Below are 26,754 nucleotides of genomic sequence, written 5' to 3'. Positions count from 1 at the left end.
GGTAATTTGTTTTTTTAAAACTAAGTATTTCAAAATAATTTCTCTCCATGTTTGACAGCTACGTTGCATCCCAGAGTGTAAATATTGAATTATCTTTCCTGTTGTTGGTCATTCTGATTTTTTCACCTTTAATGAGGTGACCATCTCTGGATGTCCACTGCATAGGCAATCTCTGGAATTACTCCTGGAGAGCGGTGTTTCCAAATGTAGATTTTGTTATTATTACTGAGGTATGAAAAGGCCAAGGTCATCAGCTGAGGAGATGACGGCTTTACAAAGAGTTTGCTGCTCCATGTTCCCAAGTCCAGGAACACTGTGTGCACATGGGGAGGGGGTCACACGGGGAAGCACTGGGGTCATACAGCAGGTGGGGGTCTGGGAGGGAAGAGGAGATGGGGGAAACAGGGCTAGGATTGTTAGTTTGAGTGATTTCAATGGGCTCTGGGGCTCTGGGGCTGTTGCATCTGGTACCGGGCCCAGGAGTGAGTTGGGCCCAGGGAATGCTGAGAGACGCGTTCGGATCCAATTGAGCAGCTCTGGGGCTGTGAGTGGCTTTAAAATTTCCCAGCTTGTTGTCAGGACTCCAGAAAAAAATCTTGGCCTTGCTTGAAGGCTCAGCTTTCTGGTGCCTGCTTTGGAAAGGTCACCGTGCAAAGTTTAGAGTCCTGCGAGAGAAAGCCTTATGTAAGAAATTGTTGGCTGAGTCTGTGATCATCTGCACTCTGAGAGTTGGGTGGGGACTATTTAGATAAGTGGGTCAACTCTGGGTAGGAGTGGCCTTCCCAAAGACAGCCTGATGAAGGCTCCCGAAGAGAGAGTTCTTCTGCCATTTTGGATTATGCAATTTGGCTGGGTGGGCGGGATCCGGGCAGGCCTCCCGTCCCGGGACAGGAGCAGGGCATTGCAGCTGAACAACACAGAGTCTTCACTGGCCCTGGAGCTGCTGTCCTTCCAGAATGTGGCTCTATTCTGTGGTCTTGGCCTTTCTGTCTGCGAGCACTGCTTGGGGTGAGTCCTGGGGAGATACAAACATCAGCGGGCACATCTGGAAACCCTTCTCCTGGCCGAGTTGGGAGGAGACGTGAGTAGGGAAGAGGCATGCAGGTTCATTTCTGCGGTGCTGCTCACACTCTGGACTTGGCATTGCACGTGGAGTTGTCCAGTCCAGCCAGCCCGGGGAGGACAAAGACACTGAGACCGCAGCTGCAGCCACCAGGCTCGGAGAGCACTGAGACAACCTCACACAAAAGGAGTTTAAAGCTTGGTTTAATTTCCCCTTTATTATAAGGCCAGGTCTGGCCAGATCATGGAGGGTGGCCAGCACAACATTAAAGCACCATCTCAAGAGCCAAGTGCAGGTCTGAAGACCAACTGAGCACTTCTGAGCTGGGCATCCTTGGGCCAGGTACTTAGCTGTGCCTGGGTTACCCCGTCTCTGAGCAGGGATGAAAGAGTCCCCACCTCATCAGGCTGGAGGGGGGATAAAAGGAGTGGTTTTTTAAAAGCACTTAGAATGGTGCCCCATCTAAAGGGGTACAGAAAAGGGATTGATAAATAAAGGGGATGATTTTAAATGGAATGAATCGATGTGATATTTGATGCATGTAAAATAAGGCAAGGAGCCCTTGGTCATTGAAAAGACAGTTTGTAACTCACAGGTTCTAGGAAGTTGACCACCCCACTGTAGCAGGAGAGGGACACAAGAGGACCCACGGAGGCCAGTCAGGATGCAGAGGGAGAGTGGGGACTGTGGAGAAGGGCTTTGGTTGTGGTTCCACCAGAAAGAAGGTGAGGCAGGGCAAGCAGGGGTAGGGCTGCCTGGTTGGGATTACTTTATGGGACTTTGGTTTATAGGAGCTGTGACCATTGTCTGGTACCTGGCTCTGGGTCATCAGGGCAGGTGACACTGGCCCGGAGTTTGAGGACCATATATAGGAGGTGGTGTGGACGTGGGTTCTGGATTGGCTGCACCCTGCAGGAGGTAGTTCCTCCAGGATAGTCGAGGCCTCACAGGTCAACACTTCAGAGACAGGAAATAAAAATGGTTACTACAGGGTTATAGGGAAGGATCTCAGCATATAACTGTGCCATTTTATGGACAGAAAAACTGAGACTCAGAATGAAATGTACTCTCCAAAGTTTACCTGGTAAGTCACGTACTGGTCTCTCTCGGGGTCTTAATTCCAGAGGCAGTGCCCCGGACAGCAATAGTCAAACAGCCCCCTATACCTGGGATTTCAGCTTCACTCTGGCTGGCCCTGGGTTTCCCCATTGGAGGCCTGGAACCAAGTGTAAGGCAGGTTAACAAAGGATCCAAAGTTCAAGCGAACCATTCGATTACTGCTGGTTGCCTCTAGTGGTATCATCCTCTTTCCATCTTTAGGAAGTTCATATAAGCCGCTTGCAAATCCTGTTTGCCCATCTGTTCAGTGGGCATATGGACACTCACCTGGTGAAGCTCTTTTGAGGAATAATGTAAAGCAGCTAGAATGCACATCGGGTACACAGAAAGTGCTCAGTATGTGCACATCCCACCTGACCTAAGAGGTGCCTGCTAATTGTTACCACCTTGTATGCCTCCCACCCCATCTGCCCATATTCCCACCCTGGGCAATCTGGCTTCTACCCACTTCATCTGGGTTGAAGGTCATCACTGAACCACTACAGGACACACCCAGAGATTTCCAATTTCTGCTCAGACTTCGCCCTCTTTCACCTCCTTGAAGCACTCGCCCAGCCCCTCCCCCTCTCCTCCCTGGGCTCCCAAGGCTCTGCCCTCCCCCACCCCCCACTCTGGAGGGTGCTCCCAATCTCAGCTGAAGCTGCCTCTGAGCTCCATTCTCAGCTCCTGCTCTCCTCTCACCCCGGCCCCTGCAGTGAGGTTACATGCACCCGTGGGGTGCACCCTCACCCTCAGGAGGACGATTCTCTGCCCCCCTCACAACTTCCTTCCCGTCTGGAGGTGCCCTGGGCCTGTGGCCTCTTGCCAGGACATCTCACTGACCTCCTCAGGGACCCTGCCTAACACAGAGCCAGGTTTACACGCCTGCTCTTTGGTCTTCTTCCCCTTCCACTGCCCCGTAATCTGGTCAGCTCCCAGGTCCTCCTTCAATATTCATATACATCCCCATATTTTTTTATAAAATTTTTTCTAAGTCTAAAAACGGGATCCATCTTCAGTGCAGAAATGTGAGCATGCACCAAGAAGAAAGAAACCTGTATCGCCTGTATCTCAATGCACAAGCTTCCCTGGAAGGACATCTTGGGTCACTGATAATAATTAACCATAGGCCAAAGGAAGCAAGCTTGAGGTTGCCCTTCATCACACGAAGCATGGACCTGGTTACGTATCCACGAGTTTCCAGTGGTTTGGGCTATTCCTCTTGATATTCATTAGTTTAGTTTAGTTTAGTTTAGTTTATGCCTGGTGACCTCAGGGTCTTATGACCATGTGGGACAAATAAGGCTGGACACTCAAGAAATTTTCAGGAAGCAGGTTTATTGGCTGGAGGGTCCAGAGGGGCTATCACCTAAAATATTCTCCTCTGGAAAAAGAATCTGGAAATTCTTTGAACTTAATACCTAGTGGGAGGAGGGATTTGAAGGTTTACGTGACAAGTGCTTTTGTTTCATTTTTTTAGACTAGTCAGACCTCAATGCCCTTTGCAGAAGTTTTTGCTCATGTGTAAAAAGCTTTCTGACAAGTAGAGGAACTTACATGTTATAAATATGGTGGGGGTTTTGCTTCATTATGGTAAGGGTCTTCTGGGTAGAGGTCTCTGGTCAGTTTCAATGATTTTTAGTTAGGTTGGACACTTTCCTCATCTCTATTTTACATAAAAGGAATCTAAGGTCCAGAGGGTTTAAGTCACTTATTCAGTGTCACACACCTAGAATGTGGCCAAACCCCCTGGAACCCAGGTCTGGCCTTTCCCCTCTAATGTCCTCATTTGCTCCCCATGTCCAGCAGGACACCCGTCCTCGCCCCCCGTGGTGGACACGGTGCACGGCAAAGTCCTGGGGCAGTACGTCAGCCTGGAAGGATCTGCGCAGCCCGTGGCCGTCTTCCTGGGCGTCCCCTTTGCCAAGCCCCCTCTTGGGCCCCTGAGGTTTGCTCCACCGCAGCCGGCAGAGCCCTGGAGCTCTGTGAAGAACACCACCTCCTACCCTCCTATGTAAGTGGTGGCCTGTCTCAGGGGGGTTTGTCCCTCGGTGCTGCAGGAGGGGGTGGAGGCCGTCCTGGGCTTGGCTCTGCTTTCTCCTGGAATCTTCTAGAACACTGCAGAACCCTGAGGCCTTCTGGACCTCTCAGGGGTTTCTAGAGCCCTTTGTTCAGCACCTAGTTCTTGGGCACCTATTGTGTGTCAGGCATGTTGTGGGTTCCTAGAACCCATTAGTGGACAAAGCAAAGTTCTCTGCCTTCCTGGGGCTTCCATCAGGGATGAGAGACATCATTAACAACATGAAAGATGATCAATGAATTATGTGATCTATTAGAATGCGATTAGCGCCCTGAGGGAAAATTAGTTGAGACGGTGATGGAGGTAAGGAGTAGATATCTTATTTCTTCTCTCTGTGTGTGTGTGTTCACGTGCACCTTGGTGTGATTCAGGAGTGTGATAGAGAAGTGAGGGGTGCACTGGAAGGTTGACTTGACCAGATACCTAGTCCCAAGCAGAGCAAAGGTGGTGCCCAGTCCCCTGGCGACCTGGGCACAGAAGCCCAAGTTTCCAGTCAGCCTCCTGGCCACCCCCAGAGCATTCCCACACCTACGTATGTCATTTCATGATTCATCTCCTCGGCAAGGTACTTCTGATGTCCGGGATCCCACTTCTGGCTGCGTTCTTTCCTTTCTTTGAGAAATGACATTCACTGTTTTTACCTCCTGATAAGCAGAAAAGTTAGGAAATGCTGAGAAGCAAAGCTAAGAACTAAAATCACACACAGTTCTACTGCCCAGGGGGAACTGCCATTAACAGTGGAAGTCACATTTCCAGACTTTCTCCTGCTGCCCTCTGCTCCCTTCGGAATGGATCATGCAGACAGAGTTTGGGTGAGCACCTTGCTCATTGATCCCCGTGTCATCTTTATTCCATTTCATATCCCAGTCCGAGACTTAATTGTCACATGAATGAGGTATTAAAAAGTAACTGATGGCCATGCATGGCTCGGGAGGCTGAGGCAGGAGGGCTGCAAGTTCAAAGCCAGCCTCAGCGAATTAGCAAGACCTTGTCTCAAAATAAAAAAATTTAAAAAGAGCTGTGGATGCAGCTCAGTGATTAAATACCCTGGAATCCCTAGTACAAAAAAAAAAAAAGTCATTTATGGACTTCATCTCTTATTTAGGTTCATTACGATAGTTTTCATATTCTCGGCATCATAAATGACTTTGGTTAACTGGCTATAGCTGGATCCTAACACACATTCATGTGTAACGATGAATGGAGATGAATGATCTAAGAAAAATTCTCCAGGATGGAAATCTGGAAGTGAGCTTTGCTGGGTCCACTTCTGTTAGTGGACATCTGTGTCCTCCGGACACCTGAGTTTCTCAGTGATCTCTTCTACATACTGGGGGCAATAATATCTGCACTTCTGGTCTTTTTTTTTTTATTTTTCCTGTTTAATGTTAATCTTCTTCTCATGCTCTTCGTCCCTACTCTGTTCTTAGTTACTCTCCTTATATCAAAGAAGACATTTGGCATTTGTTTTTTAGGGATTGGCTAGCTTCACTTAGCATAATCTGCTCTAATGCCATCCATTTCCCTGCAAATTCTATGATTTTGTCATTTTTTAATGCAGAGTAATACTCCATTGTGTATAAATGCCACATTTTTTTAATCCATTCGTCTATTGAAGGGCATCTAGGTTGGTTCCACAGTCTTGCTATTGTGAATTATGCTGCTATGAACATGGATGTAGCAGTGTCCCTGTAGTATGCTCTTTTTAGGTCTAAAAGTATGGAACGCTTCACGAATTTGCGTGTCATCCTTGTGCAGGGGCCATGCTAATCTTCTCTGTATCGTTCCAATTTTAGTATGTGTGCTGCCGAAGCGAGCACCCTTCTGGTCTTTTGAGATTGGGAAATATTGTTTATAATATACTTGGAAATATGAGCACTATAGAGCATGGATGTTCCTGGTTATGTGACCTTTAAAAATGGTCTCTACTCTCTTTGAGCCTTGGTTTTTTGACCTTCAAAATGGAGAGAATCATAGAACTCATACCTGGGGAAGATCTCAGGCTTGAAGGAGCCAGTACAGGAGAATTTAAGTCAGTGCCTGGCAACTGGGAGAACTCAGCAAATTTTACCACTTCCTCTCTGTATTGGGTTTGGGAGACTCTGACCAGGGTAGCCAATGGGATAGCTAGCTGATAGAATGTCAGGGCTGCAGGACCCTTAGGAAGGACGCCCCTCACTGAGACCAGTGAGATTGAAGGCCGGAGCAGGAAGGAATTCACCCCAGGTCACATGAGTGGCAGGGCTGGAAGGCAGTTCTTCTGGGGTTGTCTGGTGTTGATGACGCCCCACCTGCTGCGGCTGAGCATCTGTCCTTGAGGGTCTGGCGGGAGGAAGTCTCCCAGAGACGAGACGTACCTACCAGGTGTCAGGTATGCTGCAGTCCACTACACAAAGCCCCGCAGAGAACAGGGCCCAGTCCTGGAAATGTCATTTCCTGTCAGCGGATGGGCAGCCTCCCTTCCCTGGCCTAGGGCATCCCTAAGTATCCAGAAAGGGAAGATATTCCAAGTCCTTCTCACCCTACAGGACCTAGGGAGATTCTAGAGAGTCAGGGGCCTCCCAGCAGGACCCTCAGAGAGCCCCCCACCCACGCTGGCGTCTCAAGTCTCATGATGAAAGCTCCATTGAGAGCCTTATCACACCCAGTGCCAGGTCTGGCCCCAGGTGACACTCTGGGCTTCCATCAGGTGGACCTTCAAAGCTCTTCCTTCCCTTCCCAGGTGCTCCCAGGATGTGGAGATGGCGCAGGTCCTCTCTGAGCTCTTTACCAACAGGAAGGAGCACATTCCCCTCCATTTCTCTGAAGACTGCCTCTACCTGAACATTTACACTCCCGCAGACCTGACCAGGAGAAGCAGCCTGCCGGTGAGCGTGGGCCCCACTGTCACACCCTGAGCTGCAGCGTCAGGGAGCCAGCCGTGCAGAGGAAGGGGCAGAAGGCAGCTCGGAGCAGGGGCACTAAGACCAGGATGACTCGGGGCCCAGGGGTCCCTTTGGCCACAGGAAATATGTGTTTCTCTTCTCTCAGTTTCCACTAGTGACCTCATGCATCTGGGGGAGATTGCTGTACATGGGGAATGCCCATCTTAATATTTTTCAAGTTCTTTCACCATAAAAGAGGGACAAAAAAAGATTACTCTTAGTTACTAAATGAAGGCTTTGATTCTCAGAGAAGCTAAGACATAATTTCAAACAAAGAAGAGCTGAAAGAAAATCAGAGAAAATTCGCCCTTCCTTTATAGGTAGAGAAACCGAGATGGGGAAAGGGACAGGATGGGAGCTCAGGTCTTCTCATCTGTCACCCAACATCCCTGAGCACAGACTAGGAAATGGAGCACGGGTGTCACTTTTCTTCAGCACACCACCTGTGACCCCTTCCACGGTCCCCTGGAAGCCCCACGTCCTCTCCCTTTCCTTGCCTTCGGCCAAATATCTGGGATGCTCCTGGAGCCCCTCTCCCTGCCTGACTGCCCTGGGCACAGGCTGAGGCCCACAGCATTTCCCCATCAAAGGGAAGGGCAGAGGTGGGGCGGGCTGCCAGGCGCAGGGAGAAGAGCACCTGAGGGGAAAGAGGCCACACCTGGGGCGGCAGAGGGAGGCATGACAGCACCCCGCCAGGAACACCTGGAAGGCCACCCAGGGGTTGGGAAGGGGTGGGAGCTTGGGCTGCAAGGTGGTCCAGTCCCACCACCCCGTGCTTTGGACGTATGATGACGTGAGGACAGAAGTCCCCTCCTTCATCTGCTCATCCTGCTGTGGTGTGCTCAGTGACCCATCTGCCCAGCTGACCTCTGGGCTTAGGGGGAGCAGGGGCACGGCGCCTTGCCCAGCAGCCCCTGCCCTCCAGGTCTTGCCATCTGGCGGCACCCACGTCCTGGCCTCTTCAGCCTGTCTGTGCTGACCTGTCCCTGAGCTCACCTTCACTCAGGTGACCCCGACCCAGTCCCTCCCTGGGGACGGCAGGATCAGAGGTGCAGGAGAAACAGGGCTCTGGGAGCCTGGAGGCAGAGACCCCCAGCTGTGGACACAGGGTCTAGATCTCCAGGGTCTGGGTTTGGATCCTGGGTCTGCCTTGGCCTGGCTGAGAGTCTTGGGCAAGTCCTCCACCTCCTCAGCCTCTGCTTCCTCTCGTGGGAAGAATCCCGTGTGAGTGTCTAATGATGGTGGTCGGGCTTCATCTCAGGGCTGGCTGAGTGCGCAGAGCGAGCCTCCTGGAACACAGGTCAGAGCTGCAGCAGGACCTTCCTCCTGCCCTAAGGGCTGGCTCACTGTGCTGTCCAGTGGGCTGCAGGGAGTCGGGCAGCTCAGCACGTGGGCCCTGTTACCAGACAGCCTGGGTCCAATCTTACTTCTGCCACTGATTAAATTAATTGCAAGTTCTTGGGTTCGTGGATGTGAAATGACTACATTGCTTTCAAAGCTTTAAAGAGTTCTCAGTACATAGTTTCTGTTATGAGTTCCTGGTTTTTATTAGCGATATTATTACAAATTATTTTATGCACTCCCATTTCTTCCCTATATGTGAGCTTTCCCAAATAAGAGACATGAATTTTGAATTATGATATACACTTTCACGCTCAGTTGTCCTCATAGTCCCTGGAACGAAGTGGGCTTCAGGATGATGTTAGTTGAATGATTGAAGACTTCCTGGAGGAGGGGGTCATGAGCTAGGCTTAGGAGGGCAGGTAGCCTCTGGGCATTCAGAGCAGGCCGAGGAGGCTGTTAGGTAGTGGCATCAACGGGCCACATGTGACTCCTGAGACAGTCATTCCTACACAGGGAAGTCGTCCCCGAGGGAGTGAGCATTGAAGTACAAGAGCTGCCCCTCGCTTATCTCCAGCTGGTTGAATGTTCCAGGAGTGAGGACCGTAGGAATGTTGGAAAGAACACAGTGTCCTTGGCCTTTGCTGTTCCCGTGATGATGTTCTCGATTTAAAGGCCCTAGGAGGATGTGGCACATGGATCTGGGGAGAAAGGCAGGTGCCCTGAGTGGCGCCCAGCTGGGAGAATGGAGAAGGGATGCTGTCTTTTGCAACCATACTGAGCACTGGGGGGACTTCTGCTAAGGGCCACCTTGATTCACAGCCAAGATGTCTGCAATGAAACCAGACATCCTTCTCTATCCTGCTGTCTATAGTTAGTGTGGCTGCATCTGTTTTCTCCAGGTCATGGTGTGGATCCACGGAGGTGGCCTGGTGGTGGGCGGGGCATCCACCTATGATGGACGGGTCCTCGCTGCCCATGAGAACGTGGTGGTGGTGACCATCCAGTACCGCCTGGGCATCTGGGGGTTCTTCAGGTAAGGCGCTGGACTCTCCTCTCTGCCCATGAGCCCCTGCACTGGCCTGTTTCCAATGGATATAACCAAGTGCCCAAGGCTGGATAAATAGAAAGAAAAAGTCATAAATCAAATTATAAAGAAGTTTATTTCGCTCAGTCCCAGATGGGGTGGCTCCATCAGTTGGGCCTCTGGCAAGTGTCCTTTAGCTGAAGTACAATCTACTCTTTGCTTATGTCCAGCTGGTTGAAGGGTCCAGGTCTGCGGGTGATGTCAGTGCTGGGGAGAGCTCAATATCCTTGGCCTTTGCTAGAACTAACCAGCGTTCCATGAGCTCTGCATTAATCCCTTCAGGGCTGAACCCCACTGACCTAATTGCCTTCCGCTAGACCTGACATCTTACAGGTTCTATCCCCTCTTAATACCTCCACATCATGGACCAACACCGCAGCACATGAGCCCTTGGGAGACAAACTACATTTAAATCATTGCAGTCACCAGAGCAAAGACACTTGAAGGAAATAGCTTTGCTTGATATAGCAATCGTGCTTGGTAGTTATTTTCTTTCAGGACTCAGAATACCTTAATCTAAGTCCTCCTGGCTTTTAGAGTCTGTTCTTTTTGGCTTACCCCTAAATGTGAACTGACACTGTTCTCTGGAAGCATTTAATATCCTTTGTTCTCTGTGTTCAGTGTTTTAATTATAATGTGTCACAGGGAGGGTTTTTTTTTTATCTTGTTTATTTGGGGTTTTGAATACTTCCTATATTTACATATCTATTTCTTTCCCAAAGTTTGGAAAATTTTCTGATTGTATTTCACTGAAAAGTTTATCCAACCAGGTACGGTCACACACACCTGTAATCCCAGTGTTTGGGAGGGTAAGGCAGGAGGATCACAAGTTCAAAGCCAGCTTTAGTAATTTATTGAGGCCCTAAGCCACTTAATGAGATCCTATCTCAAGATAAAACATAAAAATAAGTTAAAACAAAACAATAACAACAAAAAAGGCTGGGGATGTTGCTCAGCGGTTAAGCACCCCTATGTTCAATCCCTGGTAACAACAACAACAAAACAAAATCAAACCAAATTATCCATACCCTTTCCTTGTATCTCAGAGCCCTCTTCTATCCCAGGGATTCTTGTGTTGGTCTCTGAGTGTAGTCACAGGTTTCTTGAATATTCTAAGCGTAGTCTGTTTTTATGTGACTTCTTGAGTCTTTCATTCCCAAGACTTCTGATTGGTTTTTTCTCAGAATCTTCATCTTTTCATTGAAATGATCTTTCACCTCCTGTAATTTCTCAGTTAGTTCATTCCTTAGCTCTTCTTTTAGTTTGTTGCTCATTTTAACTGTCAACTTTTTTGATTCTTTGTCCAGGATTTCAGCCGCTTTGATATTTGCGGATTCAGTTGTTGGGGCGTGAGCGCCATTTGAAGGTGTTGTGTCCCCTTGTTTTCTGTACTTTTTATATTGAGATTTTCCTATCTGGTGGAAGGGGTTTCTCCCACTGTTGTGTGGAGTACTCTTTAGTAGGCTTCTTTCGTTTTACTATGTGTCCCAAACCAGGAGAACATCTCCTTGTAAAAGGACCCACTCCATGTATCACAGTGCTTTGATGAATTGCTTACAGCATTTTAAGGGGGAACGAGAGTCACTTGTAACTGAAAATATATTTACTGGCTTTCAGAGTGTTCGGTATTCTAATTATGGATCTTCCAGCACCCACAGGACAACAGGGTGACAGATAATGCAGCAGAGTAACCCAGACCTTCAGAGATAGGAGGGGGAGTTTAGAGATGGATTGCAAAACTGGCAGACTCCAGAGGCAAAGGTCTCCTCCTGCCTCTTCTTTTACCCACTTTTATTCTTCCTCAAATCACCTTCATTGACTGACATTCTCTTCCCATCTGTTTGCTTGTGATCTGTGGTGTGATCCGAGTGCAGTCAGATTTTGCCTATTTTGTTCCCAGATATGCTCTAGCTCCTAGACCAGTGCTGGACACACAGTAGCTGCTAAGGAATCCTTTCTGGAAGAATGAACGCAGACCCCACAGGGAACAGTGCTGCAGCAATGAGTGGCAGGGGAAGATTCCCGGGTCAAGGGTGCAGAGTCTAACTTTATTCTGGAAGGTTCAGTGAGGGCCCCCAGCCCATCGCTGGACCTGAGAACCCTACCATGACATCTTTGTCCCCACCCCACCCTGTTCTCTCGCAGCACCGGGGATGAGCACTGCCCGGGGAACTGGGGTCACCTGGACCAGGTGGCTGCTCTGCGCTGGGTCCAGGACAACATTGCCAACTTTGGAGGGGACCCGGGCTCTGTGACCATCTTTGGAGAGTCAGCAGGAGGACAAAGTGTCTCTGTTCTTGTGAGTGCTCTTGGCACCTGCCCCACCCCCAGGCTTGAGGAGGCTGATGATGGAACCTCTCAGAGACCAGCCAATTCAGCCACAGGCACATTTACCTGGGAGACTGGGATCCAGGGATGGCTCTGCTCACTGAGCAGCGTCAGATGGTGAAGAGTCAAGGCATGAACTCTCCGTGGCCTCCAGGGCTCAACTTCATGTTCTGGGGTCACAGTTTCTCCAGTTGCCTGTAACAATGGCTTTCTTCCTACTCCTAGGATATTCCCTTTTTCCTACCTTATCATTTTAACTTTGAAGTTACCCCGCTTTCTTGGTCAGTATGGGAGAGTACAAGTGACAGTGAGAACAGGCAAGGACGGGATCTGGATAAGAGGTTATTGTTTGGCTCCAAGGCAGATCACTGCTCTGAGGGAATGTGATCATCAAGGACAAGCAGGGGCCTCCCTGGGGTGATCGTGCCTAGCGAGAAGGACGCTTTCCTGGGACCACGGGACAAGTTGGCCTGGGGAGGTGGATGGAGAATAGGGAGGGAAAGTGGAATGGGGGACAGATGGCACATGGGACATGAGTCACTGACACATCCTGGGGCATGAGATGTCTTACTGGGGTGAGGAACGGGGCTGGGAGATGCTGAGGGAAGTTCTAGAAGGTGCTGGGGACCCTAATAATCCCGACGATGACCTCAGAGTTGAGCAGAGGGTCAGCCTAATTACTGTATTCTTGAAGCATGTGTCGGTTTCATAGTTTGACTACTCAGAGGAAAATGCTCATATTTTTAAAGTAAAGAATAAAAGGAGTGGGCTGGGGCGGTAGCTCAGTGGTAGAGCACTCACCTCGCACATGTGAGGCACTGGGTTTGATCGTCAGCACCACATAAAAATAAATAAAGGTATTGTGTCCAACTACAACTAAAAAAGTATTTAAAAAAAAGAATAAATGGAAAAATATACAAAAGTCCAAAGAAGAAGAAGTCTTTATAGTGTCCCAGCCCAGAGACAGTGACTGAGAATAGTGGACATGAACTTCTCTAGTCTTTTTTCCACAATTTTATCTATCTATTAATCATCCACTCGGCACCACCCCCTTCTCTGTCATCTATGTGTATGTTGGGTAAATTTTTACAAAAAAAAAACAACAAACATCTTTCTATTAGATTGTAGTATACATTAGAGTTTTATCAAATGTTAAACCTCCTTACATAACATTATCTTTAATAATCGTCCAGTATTCCATGGTAAGAATGAAAAAATATTGATCAAACCCCATATCAGGACCTAAGTTGTTTCAAAGATTTACTATTACAAGCAGCATGAGCTTTTTTAGAAATTTTTGTGGCCCTCTGTTATCACATTTCTTAGAATAGATTCTGAGTAATGGATATTCCAAAACATAATGACTTCCATGGGGGAGAATGTGTAGCCGGGACAGGCTAGGACAGGGAAGGAGGTCTCCGGTCCGCTGACCCCAAACTCTTCACGTGAAAGGCCAGAGCACGGGAGCAGGTTGAGAGGACCTGAAAGCAGGAGAGGCTGACCCCCCCCCCATGAGCATAGACTCTCCTCCTCCCCACGCCCCTGCAGGTGCTGTCTCCCCTGGCCAAGAACCTCTTCCACAGGGCCATCTCAGAGAGTGGCGTGGTCCTCACTGCTGCTTTGGTCAAGAGGAACACCAAGCCTGCGGCTAAGGTAGGTCTTGCCCGTAGTATTTCCTCTGCTCTGAAGTCTTTGGGGCACTTTCTTCTTGTGGGACTCAGATGAGGTGTTCCAGGGATCACTGGAGGGAGGAGGGCTGGGCAGAAAGGTCTCCTTGGGGCTCCCACTTAACCCATGCTTTCTGAAGTGTGCGGTGCGCAGGATCTTTTCCAGTTCTCCTTCCCTCTGCACAGGTTCTAGTGTGGGGGAGACATGGTGCACCACTTCTAAGAAGAGTGTTATCATTATCCTCATCACGTGGGGTAACCAAGGCACATCTTGATTGAGTGGCTTGCTGGAGACCAAATAGCGAGTAAGGGGAGGAGAAGGATTTGGAAGCTCTTAACCCTGACTCCAAAGAGCCTCTCTTGAATTCAACTTTGAGAACACCGTGCCCAGATTACTTATCATTTACTTATGATGCTGGGGAGGAATACTGCCTCATTTTAATGGAGACAAGCTAGTTCATGCCACAATTCCAGTTAGCAAGAGAGGCCACACACCCTGTGCAACCCAGAACCCGCCCCTGGTGGTCTAGTGTGACTTCTGCTGCCCCCCTACTGCCCTCAGAAGTTGGCCACGAGATACAACCCTTCTTCCCATATTAATAGAGAGAAGGGACATTTCTCTTAAACTATGCTAATTGCCTGTGATCTGTGTAGCAAATTGCTATTGCTGCTGGGTGTAAAACCACCACGTCGGCAGTCATGGTTCACTGCATGCGCCAGAAGACTGAGGAAGAGCTCTTGGAGATGACAGTAAAGATGGTATGTGCCTCATTTCAGTAGCCCCATCCTATGCACTTGATCCCAGGTTTCATGGATTCGGCCCTCCTGAATCGAACTATCCCATGTAACTGCCATCCTGAATGATTTGGGGGCTGGGATATTAAGGGCAAAGTTTTCAGGAAAGTGTCACAATTTTATCTTGGTTGTTTTAGAAGCTCTCTAAGTTATGATGTTAATAGCCATGTTCTCTAGATTTTTCTGAGACTGTGACTCAATTAAAATTTTAAGATAGGGATTTACGTACTTTCTCATTCATCTTCCATCTATTCATCTATCCAACTCATTCACATCCTTTTATCAGTCTAGCTGTCAATCCATCTATAATTTTTCATTCATCTCTTTTCAATCTGTCCATCACTCACGAGTCATTCACCCCAACATATATCTATGCTTTGTCACCCAGTCCTCCAAAATCAATGATCCATTCATTACTATTAGTGATCATCTGTTTATTCACATATTCATGCAGTTTTATCCATAGTAACTAGTAATGGTCAGCTCCACCCATCTGTCCATCCATCCAGCCAGCCAGCCACCCATCTATCCATCCCTGTGTCTATCCATTCTAAGAATATGGGACGGTGGTGTCATGGCAGAAAATCCAGACATAAATTGAACAAAGTGTCTTCTCACGAAGGGCTCTCCAAGGAGAAACAGCCACATACATGTATGGCGAGTCAGTTGTGGTAGGAGAACAGAGAAGGGACACATTCATCATAGTCATCAGGGTGCTTTACAGGGAGGGTGACATTAGATGACTGATGGAAGGTCACGGCAGTCTCTCATCATAGGGAAGTTCAGCCAGAAAACATCCAGAAAGACAACAAAAGCAGGCTGCGGGACCCATGGGAACAACTCCCTCAGTGCGGAAAGTTTAATGTGGGCCCAGGTGACCGCTGGCCTCTCTCTAGACCTTGAACACCAGAAGCCATTTGGAGCCCGCAGGGCAGGCCACCCTCACTGTGTTCTGCTTATAATTCCGTGGTTGAGTCCAGTGTGGCCTTGGGGCTTGGGGCCTGGTCCATCATGATCAAATAAGATGATCAAGGTGTTCCAAGAATCAAGACCCAGCTGACTTATAATACCCAGAAAGAGACAAACACCCAGTCATTCTCTGTGTGGCACAAGAGGACCCCGTTTATGTGACATCCCATTGAGATTTTCTGAGTTTTTATGGAAGTATTTTCACGATTATGGACTGTCTTGGTGCATACACATGTGCACAGTCTCACACACACACCCACACACGCACACATGTGTGCACACACACACACACACACACACACACACTTCATGATGAGGGAATTCTAGGGGTCCTTTCCTACGTAAGCTCAGACCTGCTACCCGATGTGTACCCAGCAGTCATTGTAACCTTGGTGAACATGTGGCAAAGCAAAGTGTGGGGGTGGAATGAGTTTTGGTGAGTTTGGGTGTTTTTCTATTGGGAGATGTGAAAATTCATTTCAAGGTTCTTTGAACAGTAAAAACACTGTATTGTCACAGAATCCCCAGGTAAGTGAAAAGTTCATGGGCAGATGGCGTAGGGCGTGGCTGGGGCCAGGGACCCTGAAGAGGTTATTGAATCAACCTGGGTCTACCCCTCAGCTTCCACTCTAGTGGCTTCTTCCCGAAGAGTTGTCCCCTGGGGAGAACAAAGACAACCACAGTCTAGACTTGCATGCTCTCTGCTCACAAACCGTCTGTTCCAATCATTTGCCAGAGGTGGGTGACGTTAGCTATGCAGTGATAGACTTGGGGTCTGTTCTGTTGGGCTGACACTGGCTTACACCCATCCTTGCAAAAGTAGCTGTATGCAGGGACATGGAACATTCTAGGTCACACATGGTTTCCTGAACCCATGAGGTGGGAGCAGGGAAGGGGGACAGAGAGGAGGCAGTGCTTTCTCTCATCGTCCATCCCACCTCCTGCTCCATCTCCTCGGAGTTGCCATAGCCCATCACCCAGGCACCATGGTGCCCCTTTCCCCAGAGGAAATGTGGGGGTGGTTACCAGAGGGAGTAAGTGGGAGAGGAGGCCAGCACCGACAGCAGGGTCCTCCCCAGGGCTCCAGGGCCCTGACTCTGGGGCCCAGGTCTCTCCTGCCCAGGCTGCTGCCGGCCCCTCCCCTGTCCTACAGCTCTACCCTCTGCTCCTGCCCAGGGGAGCCCTGTTCCTCTGGGTCCAGCCAAGGAGGCACCCGGTGGGCGAGCCTGATAGCTACGGGCACCAGTCAAAGGGTCCGTTTCTATACAAGAAGGCTTATCGCCCACATCCCCCGTCTTTGACTTCACAGAAACGCCCTGGTCTTATTTTACAAGGAGATCCTGGAGAGGTAAGGGCTTTGGGTTCTTGATTACAGGTTGTGAGTCTTAAGGTCTTTAAGCTCCGATTCACGATGAATGGAAGAATTCTCCTTTGTGGAATCACAGTCCCTCCTTGTGTGTGTATGGCTGAGGCCTAGAAAGGGGAGGTCACTTGCAGGGTGACACAGCCAGGTGGGCCAGAGGCAGGACTGAAACCCACTCCCCTGACTCCCAGTCCAGTGCTCCCAGTCACTCGTCTGTGTCCCCTGGGCCAAGCTTTCCCCTTCGTGTTCACATCTCCTGCTTAAAACCTGTCCTTGCTTACAAGGCCGACCCCCTTGCCTCCACTGAGTCAGCTCCTTTACGCGCCCCAGGTGGCCCACTATGTGCCCAGTGTCGTACAGGAGGCACCTCCACCTCACAACTGTGTCTTGTCCTTGCCGGGAGTCACCCCTCCAAGCCCAGGGCTCTGGGACCTTCCTGGGACTAGCCCTGCTCCCCTCTGCCCGGGCTCATACCATTGCCCCCGTCACAGCATTCACTCTGACGGCCACTGCTGAGGCCACGCCTACTCGAGGTCCCTGCGAGTTCTTCTTTCCCACGAGCTGCTCCTCTTACTGGCTTCCCAGGTCTTGGAACTGCAGGACCTTCCTGCCTTCTGGATTCTGCTCTGTGCTGTCAGCCTTTCGGAGAAGGACTTGGATTCCCTCTCACATACGGAATTCAGGCTCAGCTTAGGCCCCTCCAGGGATGAGCTCAGTATATCCTCAAGGCTAGTGATTTCTCTATATGAGCGCAAGCTTAAACCAGGCGACAGCTGGACAGATAGACAGACAGACAGACAGATGCAGCAGACCCTCGCTGATCACAGATTCTGTGTTCGTGAGTCCATTTACTAGCTGACATGTGTTTGTCACCCTGAAATCAATGCTTGTGACACACTCATGGTCACGTGCCCCAGACGCACAAGTCGGAGTCTCATGGAGCCCACATTCTCCTCTGAGGTCCCATGAACAAAATGCTCTTCTTGCTCCATCTCTTGTGCTACCAAAGGTCCTTTGTGCGGTGGCTTGGATGCCACCTTTTCACTTTCTTGCCCTTTGCTGATGGATTCCCTGTTGAAAGCTCTTCTCGAAGACAGTCAGGAAGTGCTGTCTGGTATTCCTAAGTACAAAGATGTGCCTTGTGGAGGACATAAGTCTCTGTGAGCTTCTTTCTGGCTTGAGTTATGCTGGTCTTGGCTGTGAGTTCAGAGGAAGAGGGGGGTCTGCCTCTGAGTGGCAGAGTCCCCTCTGGAGAGCTGTGGAAAGATGGGGAAACAGCTGAACTGTGCCTTCGTGAGATGATGAAGTTCTGAAACCCCTAGTGCACTGTTGTGTGGCCGAAGCCAAAGACATTTCCAATGTTGTTACCCAGGGTTGGGGCAATAATGGGCCCTCCCCGGCTGGCGCTTCATTATGAATAAACAGCACACATAACAAGTTCTTTATAAGAAATGCTTGTTACGTAACCTGCCTTTAGACAGATCTCCCACAGAAAACAAGAAATATGAAAACATTCCATTAGAGGCTCAGAGGGCCTAACTCTGCAATTCCCCCCTAGCCAGGCTCAGTTTTCACTCATTCAGCACTTGCTGCAACTTTACAGGTAAATAAATATACATGCATATACAGAGTGTATGCTACAAATTCAAATATATAATGCACATGGTACACATTTTCATTTAGTTGAAGATCAGCCGCCGTCATCGTATCACCGCTACCTCCCCCAACTTTTTTCCTCCGTGTCTCGCAGACTTAGACCTCCTTGTTAGGACCCAGAGATTCTGGGAGCATTGTCCAAGCCACAGGGGTCTGTGTGCTGGCCAAGCCCTCCAACAGGCAGGGAGGGAGCCCTGGGTGTCCCCCGGGGCGGGGTGATGACACAGTGTGCCCCTGTCTTCCCTAGGACCAACCTTCCCTGCTCACTGTGGTTGACGGAGTGTTGCTGCCCAAGACACCTGAAGAGATTTTGGCTGAAAAGAATTTCAACACTGTCCCCTACATGGTGGGAATCAACAAGCAAGAGTTTGGCTGGATCATTCCGATGGTGAGGGCACGCAGGCCTCTGAGACAGATGCACCCACACACAGGCTCACGGGCTTCGCTCCCTCGCGGCTCCCATTTCTCCATCTCCAGTTCCTCTGGGTCCCACTGGGACCAGCTGACATTTTCTTGGAAACCTTCTCCAGGATGACCAAACTCTCTCCTGAGTAGAGTGACCCTGGGAACCCCTTCCCCAAACACCCATTAATTATTTTTCTATTAAAGAATCCTGAAATGTACAGGCAGGGAGGGCCTACCTGGAGAATAATTGTGAAAGTGGGAAAACCGAGCACTTCTAGAGGGAGGAAGGAGCTGGAAAGTTCAGAGGAATCAGATCCGACACACAGTGGGGCTTCCACCTTGGGCCCCACAGATCCCCACACGAGTTCTCAGCCACTTCATTGGAGAGATTTTAAAAAGTTGCTCCTGTCTTGTAAAAGGGAAGAAGAAAAAAATAAATAAAATAAAAAGGAAAGAAGATATTTTTTTTTCTCTCAAAGCTGACCACTAGTTAAAGCAACAGGACAAGTTTTCTTCAGTAGTACAATAGCAACAGGGAAAAGATCAAGCCTGACCTGAACTCCGATCACCCACAGCAAGAGCTGGAGAGGTCTCAAGGATAGGGTGTGCCCTGGGAGGCACTGTGGGTGTGAGGGGTGAATCCGTAAGGTCAGACCACGGGACTTCTTGGTCCATGATCAGCTGTGGGAGAAGCAGGCTTCATGGGAGGGAGCACAGGAGTTCGTTGAAGTAAGGCCACCACAGAACTTAGACCTGGGTCACAGGCAGACACCACAGGGGTCCTGGGGTCATGACCTCAAACCTCCGGAAGCCATGCTGGAGTTGGGTGAAGGAGTGCAGAGTTTGGGTGAGGTCTACAGTGCTCACTTCAGAGGTTCTGCCAAGTGGACAGACCATCACGGTGGAGTCTGGCTTCCTTAGCTATCGAGGATATGGGGATGTACCCTCGCTCCCTGAGCCGTTCACTTCAACCCTACCCTGGCCTCAATTTCCTCACTTCCTAGATGACCACGGTGTCTCTCGGCATGACAGACATGGTTATTTAAGGCTTCTATTCCCTGAGTTTCTGTATAATAACTCCATTTGTCTCACTGATTTTTTTTTCAAACTCATGAACGACCCATGAACAGACGGACCCCCAAAGGACCTTCTATCTGCCTTTGTGTCTCGGCCGGCTCATTTGGTTCTTCCTGTTGGTTCCTGGTGGTTTCCAGACGTTCGATCCTGTTTTCTCTTTAACAGGCACTGTTGGGCTACCCGCTCTCTGAAGGCAAACTGGACCAGCAGACGGCCACGTCCCTGCTGTGGAAGTCCTACCCACTTGTCGTAAGAGCCTAGGGAATTAGTAGAGAAACATAGAAGGGCTGGGGCTCCCCCAAGTCACCGACCCACTCAATAGCAGGAAAAACCCCTGAGACCCCGGTTCCAGCCCCATTTCCCCTCCTTTCCCTCCCCGCCACCCCAGGCGGGATCTGCACAGGGCCCAGGAGCCTCACATCCAGGGAGCCTCTGCGTGGCTCTCAGGTGGGGGGTCTCTCTTGCTTGGTGATTTCAGAACCTCTCTAAGGAACTGACTCCAGTGGCCACTGAGAAGTATTTAGGAGGGACAGACGACCCTGTCAGGAAGAAAGAGCTGTTCCTGGACTTGATGGGAGACGTGCTTTTTGGTGTCCCATCTGTGATTGTGGCCCGTGACCACAGAGGTGAGTCCCAGAGGTTGCCCCTGGGAGAGGACCTTACACCCATCAGCTGAGGTGTCCGACTGGCCCTTCCCTCAGCATAGACAGATGTGGAAACCGCCAAGCGCCAGGGCTCCAGGTCTGATTCCATGTAGCCTGGGGAGGGGCCTTGTCCTATCTGTCTCTGCCAGTCGATGACTAAGAGAAGCATCCAAACGCAGGTATTCAATTAGTAAGGAGATGAGGACGTGACACAGGAAGAAATGCGAGCCCATCATTATGCACTGCCCAGCACACGTCCCCTGTGGACGGCTGGGGAACTCTGGGCAGCAAACAGCAGCCACACCTCAGGGTTGCCCCTCAGAGCGGCGGGGAGCTGGTTACTTCTCCGGCTGCGCCTTTTGTCCCCGGTTGAAGGCCGTTCGCTGGGATGGTTTATTCTGCAGCATTTTGACCTGCTACAAACGTGGGCGACGTAGATTTTAGTGACCAGACAAAAGCTTGAGCAAAGAGCTCAGAGAGTGGAGGAGGCCGTCAGGGTCCAGACCCAGGGGACATGAGTGAGGCACACACAGCCTCTGCTCCAAGGCCCCTTCCCTGGGTTCTGGGACTAGAAGGCAAGTATTGGAAGATGGGTCTGGGGAAGTTTTTCAAGGTCAAAGCTTGCTCTAAAGTTGTTAACTAGTGCAGGTGGGTAAGGGTAGGATTCAGTATAGGATCAGGAGGGGACAAGGACAGGGCAGCAGGAGGCACACAGACCGGGCAGGAGGCAGTTTCCGCGTCCATGCTGGTTTGTCTTTCTTGCTGTGTGCCGGTGTGGGCCAGCTGGGCGCCTGACTGAGGTCTTTCCAGGACCTTCCAACAAGGACCCAAGGCGGGGTGGTTGGAGGGCCTTCTTACGCTCACAGACAGGTGAACTCACCTGGGCGGGAGGTGTTTCGTATTCCAGGTACCTTTAGAAAGCCTCTCAGGCTTTGTTACCAGTCCTCATTAATCTAGCCTCAAGCTGGGAAATCATTATTTGGCCCAGACCTCTCTCCAAAACGTGTCAAAAGAGTTTTAAAATTCAGGGCTCTCTGAGCATGTCGAAAACCAGCTGAGCTATTCTCCTGTTTTAGCTGTCGCTGTTGTAGTTACCTGCGAACAACTACAGGTAAGGAGAAAAGGCACAGCGAGTAGAGAAAAATAAGATATTCTGAGAGCTACAACACTCACTCAACTTACAACGGTGACATGAACAAACTGTATTTACCTACGTTTATGGGGTAGGAAGTGATACAAAGTTCCTTTGGCCGCTTGCTGCTTAATCTAAGTTCTCTGGTTCACAAGAGTTCCCTCCTCTCTGAGTGGGTTCTGAGCTCCTGTCTAAAATGGTTGGATGGCAGGGGCAAGGTTAAACCCTCCGTCTGTGAGTTCTGCCTGACTGGGAAGCAGATGTTAACGAGTGGATTCAAGTCACAGAAGGACTCAGTCACAGTCTCCCAAGTGGCACTTCTCAAAGAGCCAAGGTGCAGTCTGCACAGGCTGGGAGGGGCGATTCAGTGAATTCTCCTTGTTGTGATGCCATATATTGTCAAATGCTTTGTGGGTAAATGTCTGATGGTGGGAAGCGATGATTATCATACATCCCAAAGTAGCATCAGATATTATGCCAATTTATAGACCTAAAATCATATTTGCTAAAATGTTGAAGAAGCTTTCCCTGAGTGCTGTTGTTTTTTTTTTTTTTTTTCTCCTTATTCTGCATTTTTCAACTTTCCTACTGTATGTACCCATGGGGAGATTTCTCCACCAGCTTGATTTGGGGTCTGACTCTTCCCCTCCTAGAGTCTCCCTATGTGAACATTGTGACTGATGAAAAATGGTGAGGTCCCCGGTATGGGGGTCCCTGAGTTAGTCCTGCAAGGGCAGGGCTTGGTGGGTTGGAGGAGCTATCGACAGAAAAGGTGGCCTCTTCTTGGGGCTTGGACAGCAGGGTTTGGTGCATAGAGAGCCTGGCAGGAAGGGGGGAAAGAGAGGTGACTACAGGCACGCTCACCTCCTGTGCCCCTTCTGTGGTGGGCATCACTGTATCACCCTAACGACCTCACAGTCCCCTGGCCAAGCAGGAAGCAGGACATGCAAGGTCACCAGAATATGAATCCAGGAGATTTGTGTTTTCTTGAAACCCAAGAGGCAGATGGCTCTGTCTGTGGACACACTTGTCTGTAAACATCCTCATTTGCAGACAAACAGCTTGGATTTGCTCCTCCCTTCTCTGAATGGGTGAGAACCTCAGAAATGCTCAAAATCAGAGGAATAGGAGGCACCTATCAGGTTGCGGAGATTTTTGAAGGGAAGGAGCTCTAGTGTGATCTCAATGAAAACATGTCCCATGTATTTATTTGATTCATTTAGTTCATTCGTTCTGTGCTTCAATAAATATCTGGCTCAAATCCCAATTCCACTTTGTCCGGCTCTGCAGCCCTAAGCTAGTCTCTGGGCTCTCCAGGAGCTCTGTCCTGTCCCAGGCTGACACCAGGGGTTTCCTGCACAGCCAGAGACCTTGAGACCATCCAGCTGCGTGTCTGGTGGTGTGACCTGTGCGCACATCCGTGTCTTCTCAGATGCTGGAGCCCCCACCTACATGTATGAGTTTGAGTACGGCCCGAGCTGCTTATCAGATGTGAGACCCAGCACGGTGACAGGAGACCACGGGGATGAGATCTTCTCGGTATTTGGAGCCCCATTTTTAAAAGGTAACAGCTCTTTGCAGGCTGCTAGTTAGGGGGCCTGGGTTCCAGTCTTGCTTTCCTGGCCTTGAACAAGTGTCCCCTGTTCTCTGTGAACTTCCTGACTCACTGTAACAGGGCTGGGCAGCGCTGGGCAGGCCTCTGCTCTCACCTGCAAGAAGGGGGATGTGCATTCGTAATGGTCCTCGAGGCACAGAGTCTCAGAGTCCTGACCTGAGAGCTGGGGGGTCACCTGCAGAGCCCTGCTTGGGGGCCACTGCTTGCCACTGAGGGATTCTCTACTCACAACAGAAACAGAATGAGGGGAGTTAGATCAGGTGCTGACCTTTACCTGAATGTCACATTGTCTGTCTATAATTATAATTCAGATATTTTATCTGGAATTTTTAATAACATAATACTTCAGGAAAAGCTTTCGCAGTATCTTTGAAATGTTAACTCAGCAGTTGCAGATGACGTGTGACCCACCTCATGGCTGTTTGTGACATGCCAGGCGACTCCCACTTGGGTGACACTTGAGGATGGTGGCTTGTCTGATATTTTTCAGACTCTGAAAATGTGGATGCATGTAGGAGATTAAGAAAAGGCCCAAGAGTCAGCAGTCCCACCAAGTAGAGGGAACCCTGTGTGTGGCCTTAGGACCCTGAGTGTGGAGGGCCAGGGCAAGTGGGCCCAGAAGACAAAGGCAGTCGGCTTATGGATGGACAGCCTGCCCAGTGCGGTCCTCGACCAGCCGTTCTCAAGCTGAAAGTGCACACCAAGGGACAGGCTCTTCATAATATGCAGACCTGGACCAGTAGGTGTGGAGTCAGGGCCAAGAGTCTGCTGCCCTACAAGCTCCCAGCTGCTGCTGCTGCTGCTGCTGCTGGCCCACAGCCCACTTTAAGCAGCAAAGTGTTTTTTCCTTCTTCCCCAACAGGGGGCGCCTCAGAAGAGGAGACCAAGCTCAGCAGGATGGTGATGAGATTCTGGGCCAACTTTGCTCGCCATGGGTGAGGCTGGTGGCGATGGTGGGGTGGGTGGATGGGTGGCCATGGTGGGGCCTACCTATTGTGGAGGGGTCAAAGTATGAGTGACAAACCCCCTACCTGTGACTATAGTCCTCTGAGAACATGCAGGATGCCCCAGGACAGGGAGATGGGGATGGGCCTTGTGGAAGAGAGAAACCAGGGAATCCTGTCAGTCTCAAGACACGTGGGGCTCACGAGTGGATCTGGGGAGTTTCTGTTTGATTCTGTTCCCAGGAACCCCAATGGAGCCGGGCTGCCCCTCTGGCCAGAGTACGACCAGGAGGAAGGGTACCTGCAGATTGGCGCCACCACCCAGGCAGCTACGCGGCTGAAAGACAAGGAAGTGGCTTTCTGGACTGAGCTCAGGGCCAGGGAGGCCTCAAGGAAACCTCCCCAGAGAGAACATGGGGAGCTGTGACGGGAGGCTGAGCCAGCCCTGGGAGGCTGGAGCAGAGGACAGGGGTGCGCAGGCCACAGAGGAGTCCTAACGTGGAGGCTGGGAACCGTGGGGTGGGGTGGCAGAGGCCTGGGTGGGGAAGGTTTGCACTGTGGCCTCAACTTGGAGAATAAATGATTTTTGGAGGCCACATCAGCGTCTGCGTCTTGGGCTGGAGGTGAGTCCATCCTCCCAGGGAGAGAAGGATGAAGAGAGAGGCGGTTCCAGGAAGCTGCCCCTGCAGAGAGATCTGATGAACCAAAGTCCTGAAATCTGCCAGAGGAGAGGTGCCTCCTGGACCGCGGCTCACATGCCGGTGGAAGGTGTCGTCATAGGTGTGCGGAGAGCATTCGGTACAGTGCTACAAGCCATGTGTGGGCCAGGATGCGAGCATAAACTCGCTGGGAACCACAGCCCCAGGGGGAGCTCACACCCACATAGACTCTGATCCCTGGATGTCTCTCGGGTGCTCACGGGAGATATTGGAGGCAGGTGGAAAGGCTGGAGAAAGCCTGTCTCCGGGGGTGCAGGGACAGAGCCCTACTCAGACCCTTTCCCACAAAGGAACAAAATCCTACAGCCACTGGGGAAAAGCAGTAAACCTGACCTCCCTCAGGCCCCCGGTGAGCACCTACTGAGACCAAGAAAAAGATTGTTAGCGACTTTTTGTGCTGCAGAGGGGCAGCATCATGGAGATCATATCTCCAAGACTGAGGAACACAGGGTCCCCCTTAGACCGAGGCTAGAACAGGACGCAAGAGCCACAGGGCACTGGGCCAGCAGGCATAAGGTCCCCAGCCCCAGATATCTATTACTAAGGTCAGACAGAAATGCAGAGAGAGGGCAGGTGGCCAGGGCCAGCAAACACCACAGCCATCGCGTAAAAGATGGGACCTAACAATTAAGACCTGACGTTGCAAGGTATTTAAAACCTCATGGAACTATTATATTATTTGAAGATATATATTATAACATGATTATTCAAACACTGAACATTTCTGAAGAGATCTGTGTAATAATCCAATCATGGAGATTAAATGGGATCATAAAACCTTTTCAACCTCAAAACAAGCCAACAGGAAAAAAGGAACTGGTGAACTAAGATGCTTGAGTTCAATCCAACCATTCAATAATTCTATTAAATAAAAACGATTTAAACTCATCAATGAAAAGAGATTCTCAGGTGGGATTTAAAAAACAAGGGGCTGGGGTTGTGGCTCAGTGGTAGAGAGAGCACCTAGCATGTGTGAGGCATTGGGTTCGATCCTCAGCACCACATAAAATAAATAAAACAAAGGTATTGTGTCCAACTACAACTGAAAAATAAAATATTAAAAAAAAAGCAAGATCAACTCAGTGGTGTGTAATGAGGAGCCCACTCCGCTCCTGCATACTGGACCACCCAGTATCCAGCTTAGAAGCCTCGCCCCTCCCGCACGCATCTTGCCCCTTATCTGGTAAAGCTGATAAGCAAGTCAGGTGCTTTTTCGTCTGATGCCAGTGGAAGATGCAAACCTCACTAGGCTCACGATGGCCCCCTCCCCTAGCCACATACAGCCCCCAGGTTAGTGTCCTTCCCTTGCTCTCTGCTTGAGGGGCCTGCCCTGGCAGGCACAGACCACCGCACACGTGAGGGGTGGGGGTGACATCATCAGTGTCATCTTCCAAAGCAAACTGGAAATGAAATGCCCTGTGAACACAGGTTATAGAGAGTTTGAAAGTAGAAGGACAAGACATGTCACCAAGATACACAAAAAGAAAGTTGGGTGGCCACATTCATGTTGGGTGGATGAATATTGCCAGGGAGAAGAAGGTGCAGGATGTAATGACCAAGGGGGCAATTCAACAAGAAGACGTGACAGTCAGAGGTCCAGTGACCCTGAGCTGAACGAGTGCAGTCATTTTGAGCAGGTGATTTCTAGGGCTCCTGGGAGAGGAGAGCAGAAGAGGGAAGAGGAGGGGAGTCAGAGGATGCAGGTGGCTGTGCACAGGTACCTAGTGGCCCCTCCGGGATCCCACAGAAGTTGGTAGATAGCAAACATCAGAGACCCTGCAGAGAAGAGAGGAAGGTGGGTTCCTATATACCACCTCTTATCTGTGACTGCTCAAGGTCATGCCGTG

General features: G+C 50.1%; 1 protein-coding gene and 1 non-coding gene across 3 annotated transcripts; one reads left to right on the top strand and one right to left on the bottom strand.

The window, feature by feature from the left end:
* Positions 1-845: 845 nt before the first annotated feature.
* LOC143384139 (liver carboxylesterase 1-like) lies at positions 846-24,758 on the top strand. Of its 2 annotated transcripts, none has more exons than XM_076839201.2 (13): positions 846-1,008; positions 3,971-4,175; positions 6,964-7,108; positions 9,409-9,542; positions 11,739-11,892; positions 13,470-13,574; positions 14,243-14,347; positions 18,619-18,759; positions 20,019-20,102; positions 20,332-20,479; positions 23,062-23,193; positions 24,107-24,179; positions 24,432-24,758. In XM_076839201.2, exons 1-13 carry the CDS (start codon positions 957-959, stop codon positions 24,613-24,615), a joined length of 1,662 nt encoding a protein of 553 aa, XP_076695316.2. In that variant the 5' UTR covers positions 846-956; the 3' UTR covers positions 24,616-24,758. The 2 variants fall into 2 exon arrangements, with proteins under 2 accessions (XP_076695316.2, XP_076695315.2); XM_076839200.2 differs by having other exon boundaries at positions 3,968-4,175; positions 24,432-24,757.
* LOC143384564 (U6 spliceosomal RNA) lies at positions 5,955-6,061 on the bottom strand. Its single transcript, XR_013089365.2, has one exon. It is a non-coding gene; the product is annotated as a U6 spliceosomal RNA (small nuclear RNA).
* Positions 24,759-26,754: the final 1,996 nt, after the last annotated feature.

The sequence above is a fragment of the Callospermophilus lateralis genome, chromosome 18 (assembly GCF_048772815.1).
Source record: "Callospermophilus lateralis isolate mCalLat2 chromosome 18, mCalLat2.hap1, whole genome shotgun sequence".
Taxonomy (NCBI): Eukaryota; Metazoa; Chordata; class Mammalia; order Rodentia; family Sciuridae; genus Callospermophilus; species Callospermophilus lateralis.
The sequence above is the reverse complement of the archived record's forward strand: the minus strand, read 5'-3'. Positions and strand labels throughout refer to the sequence as shown.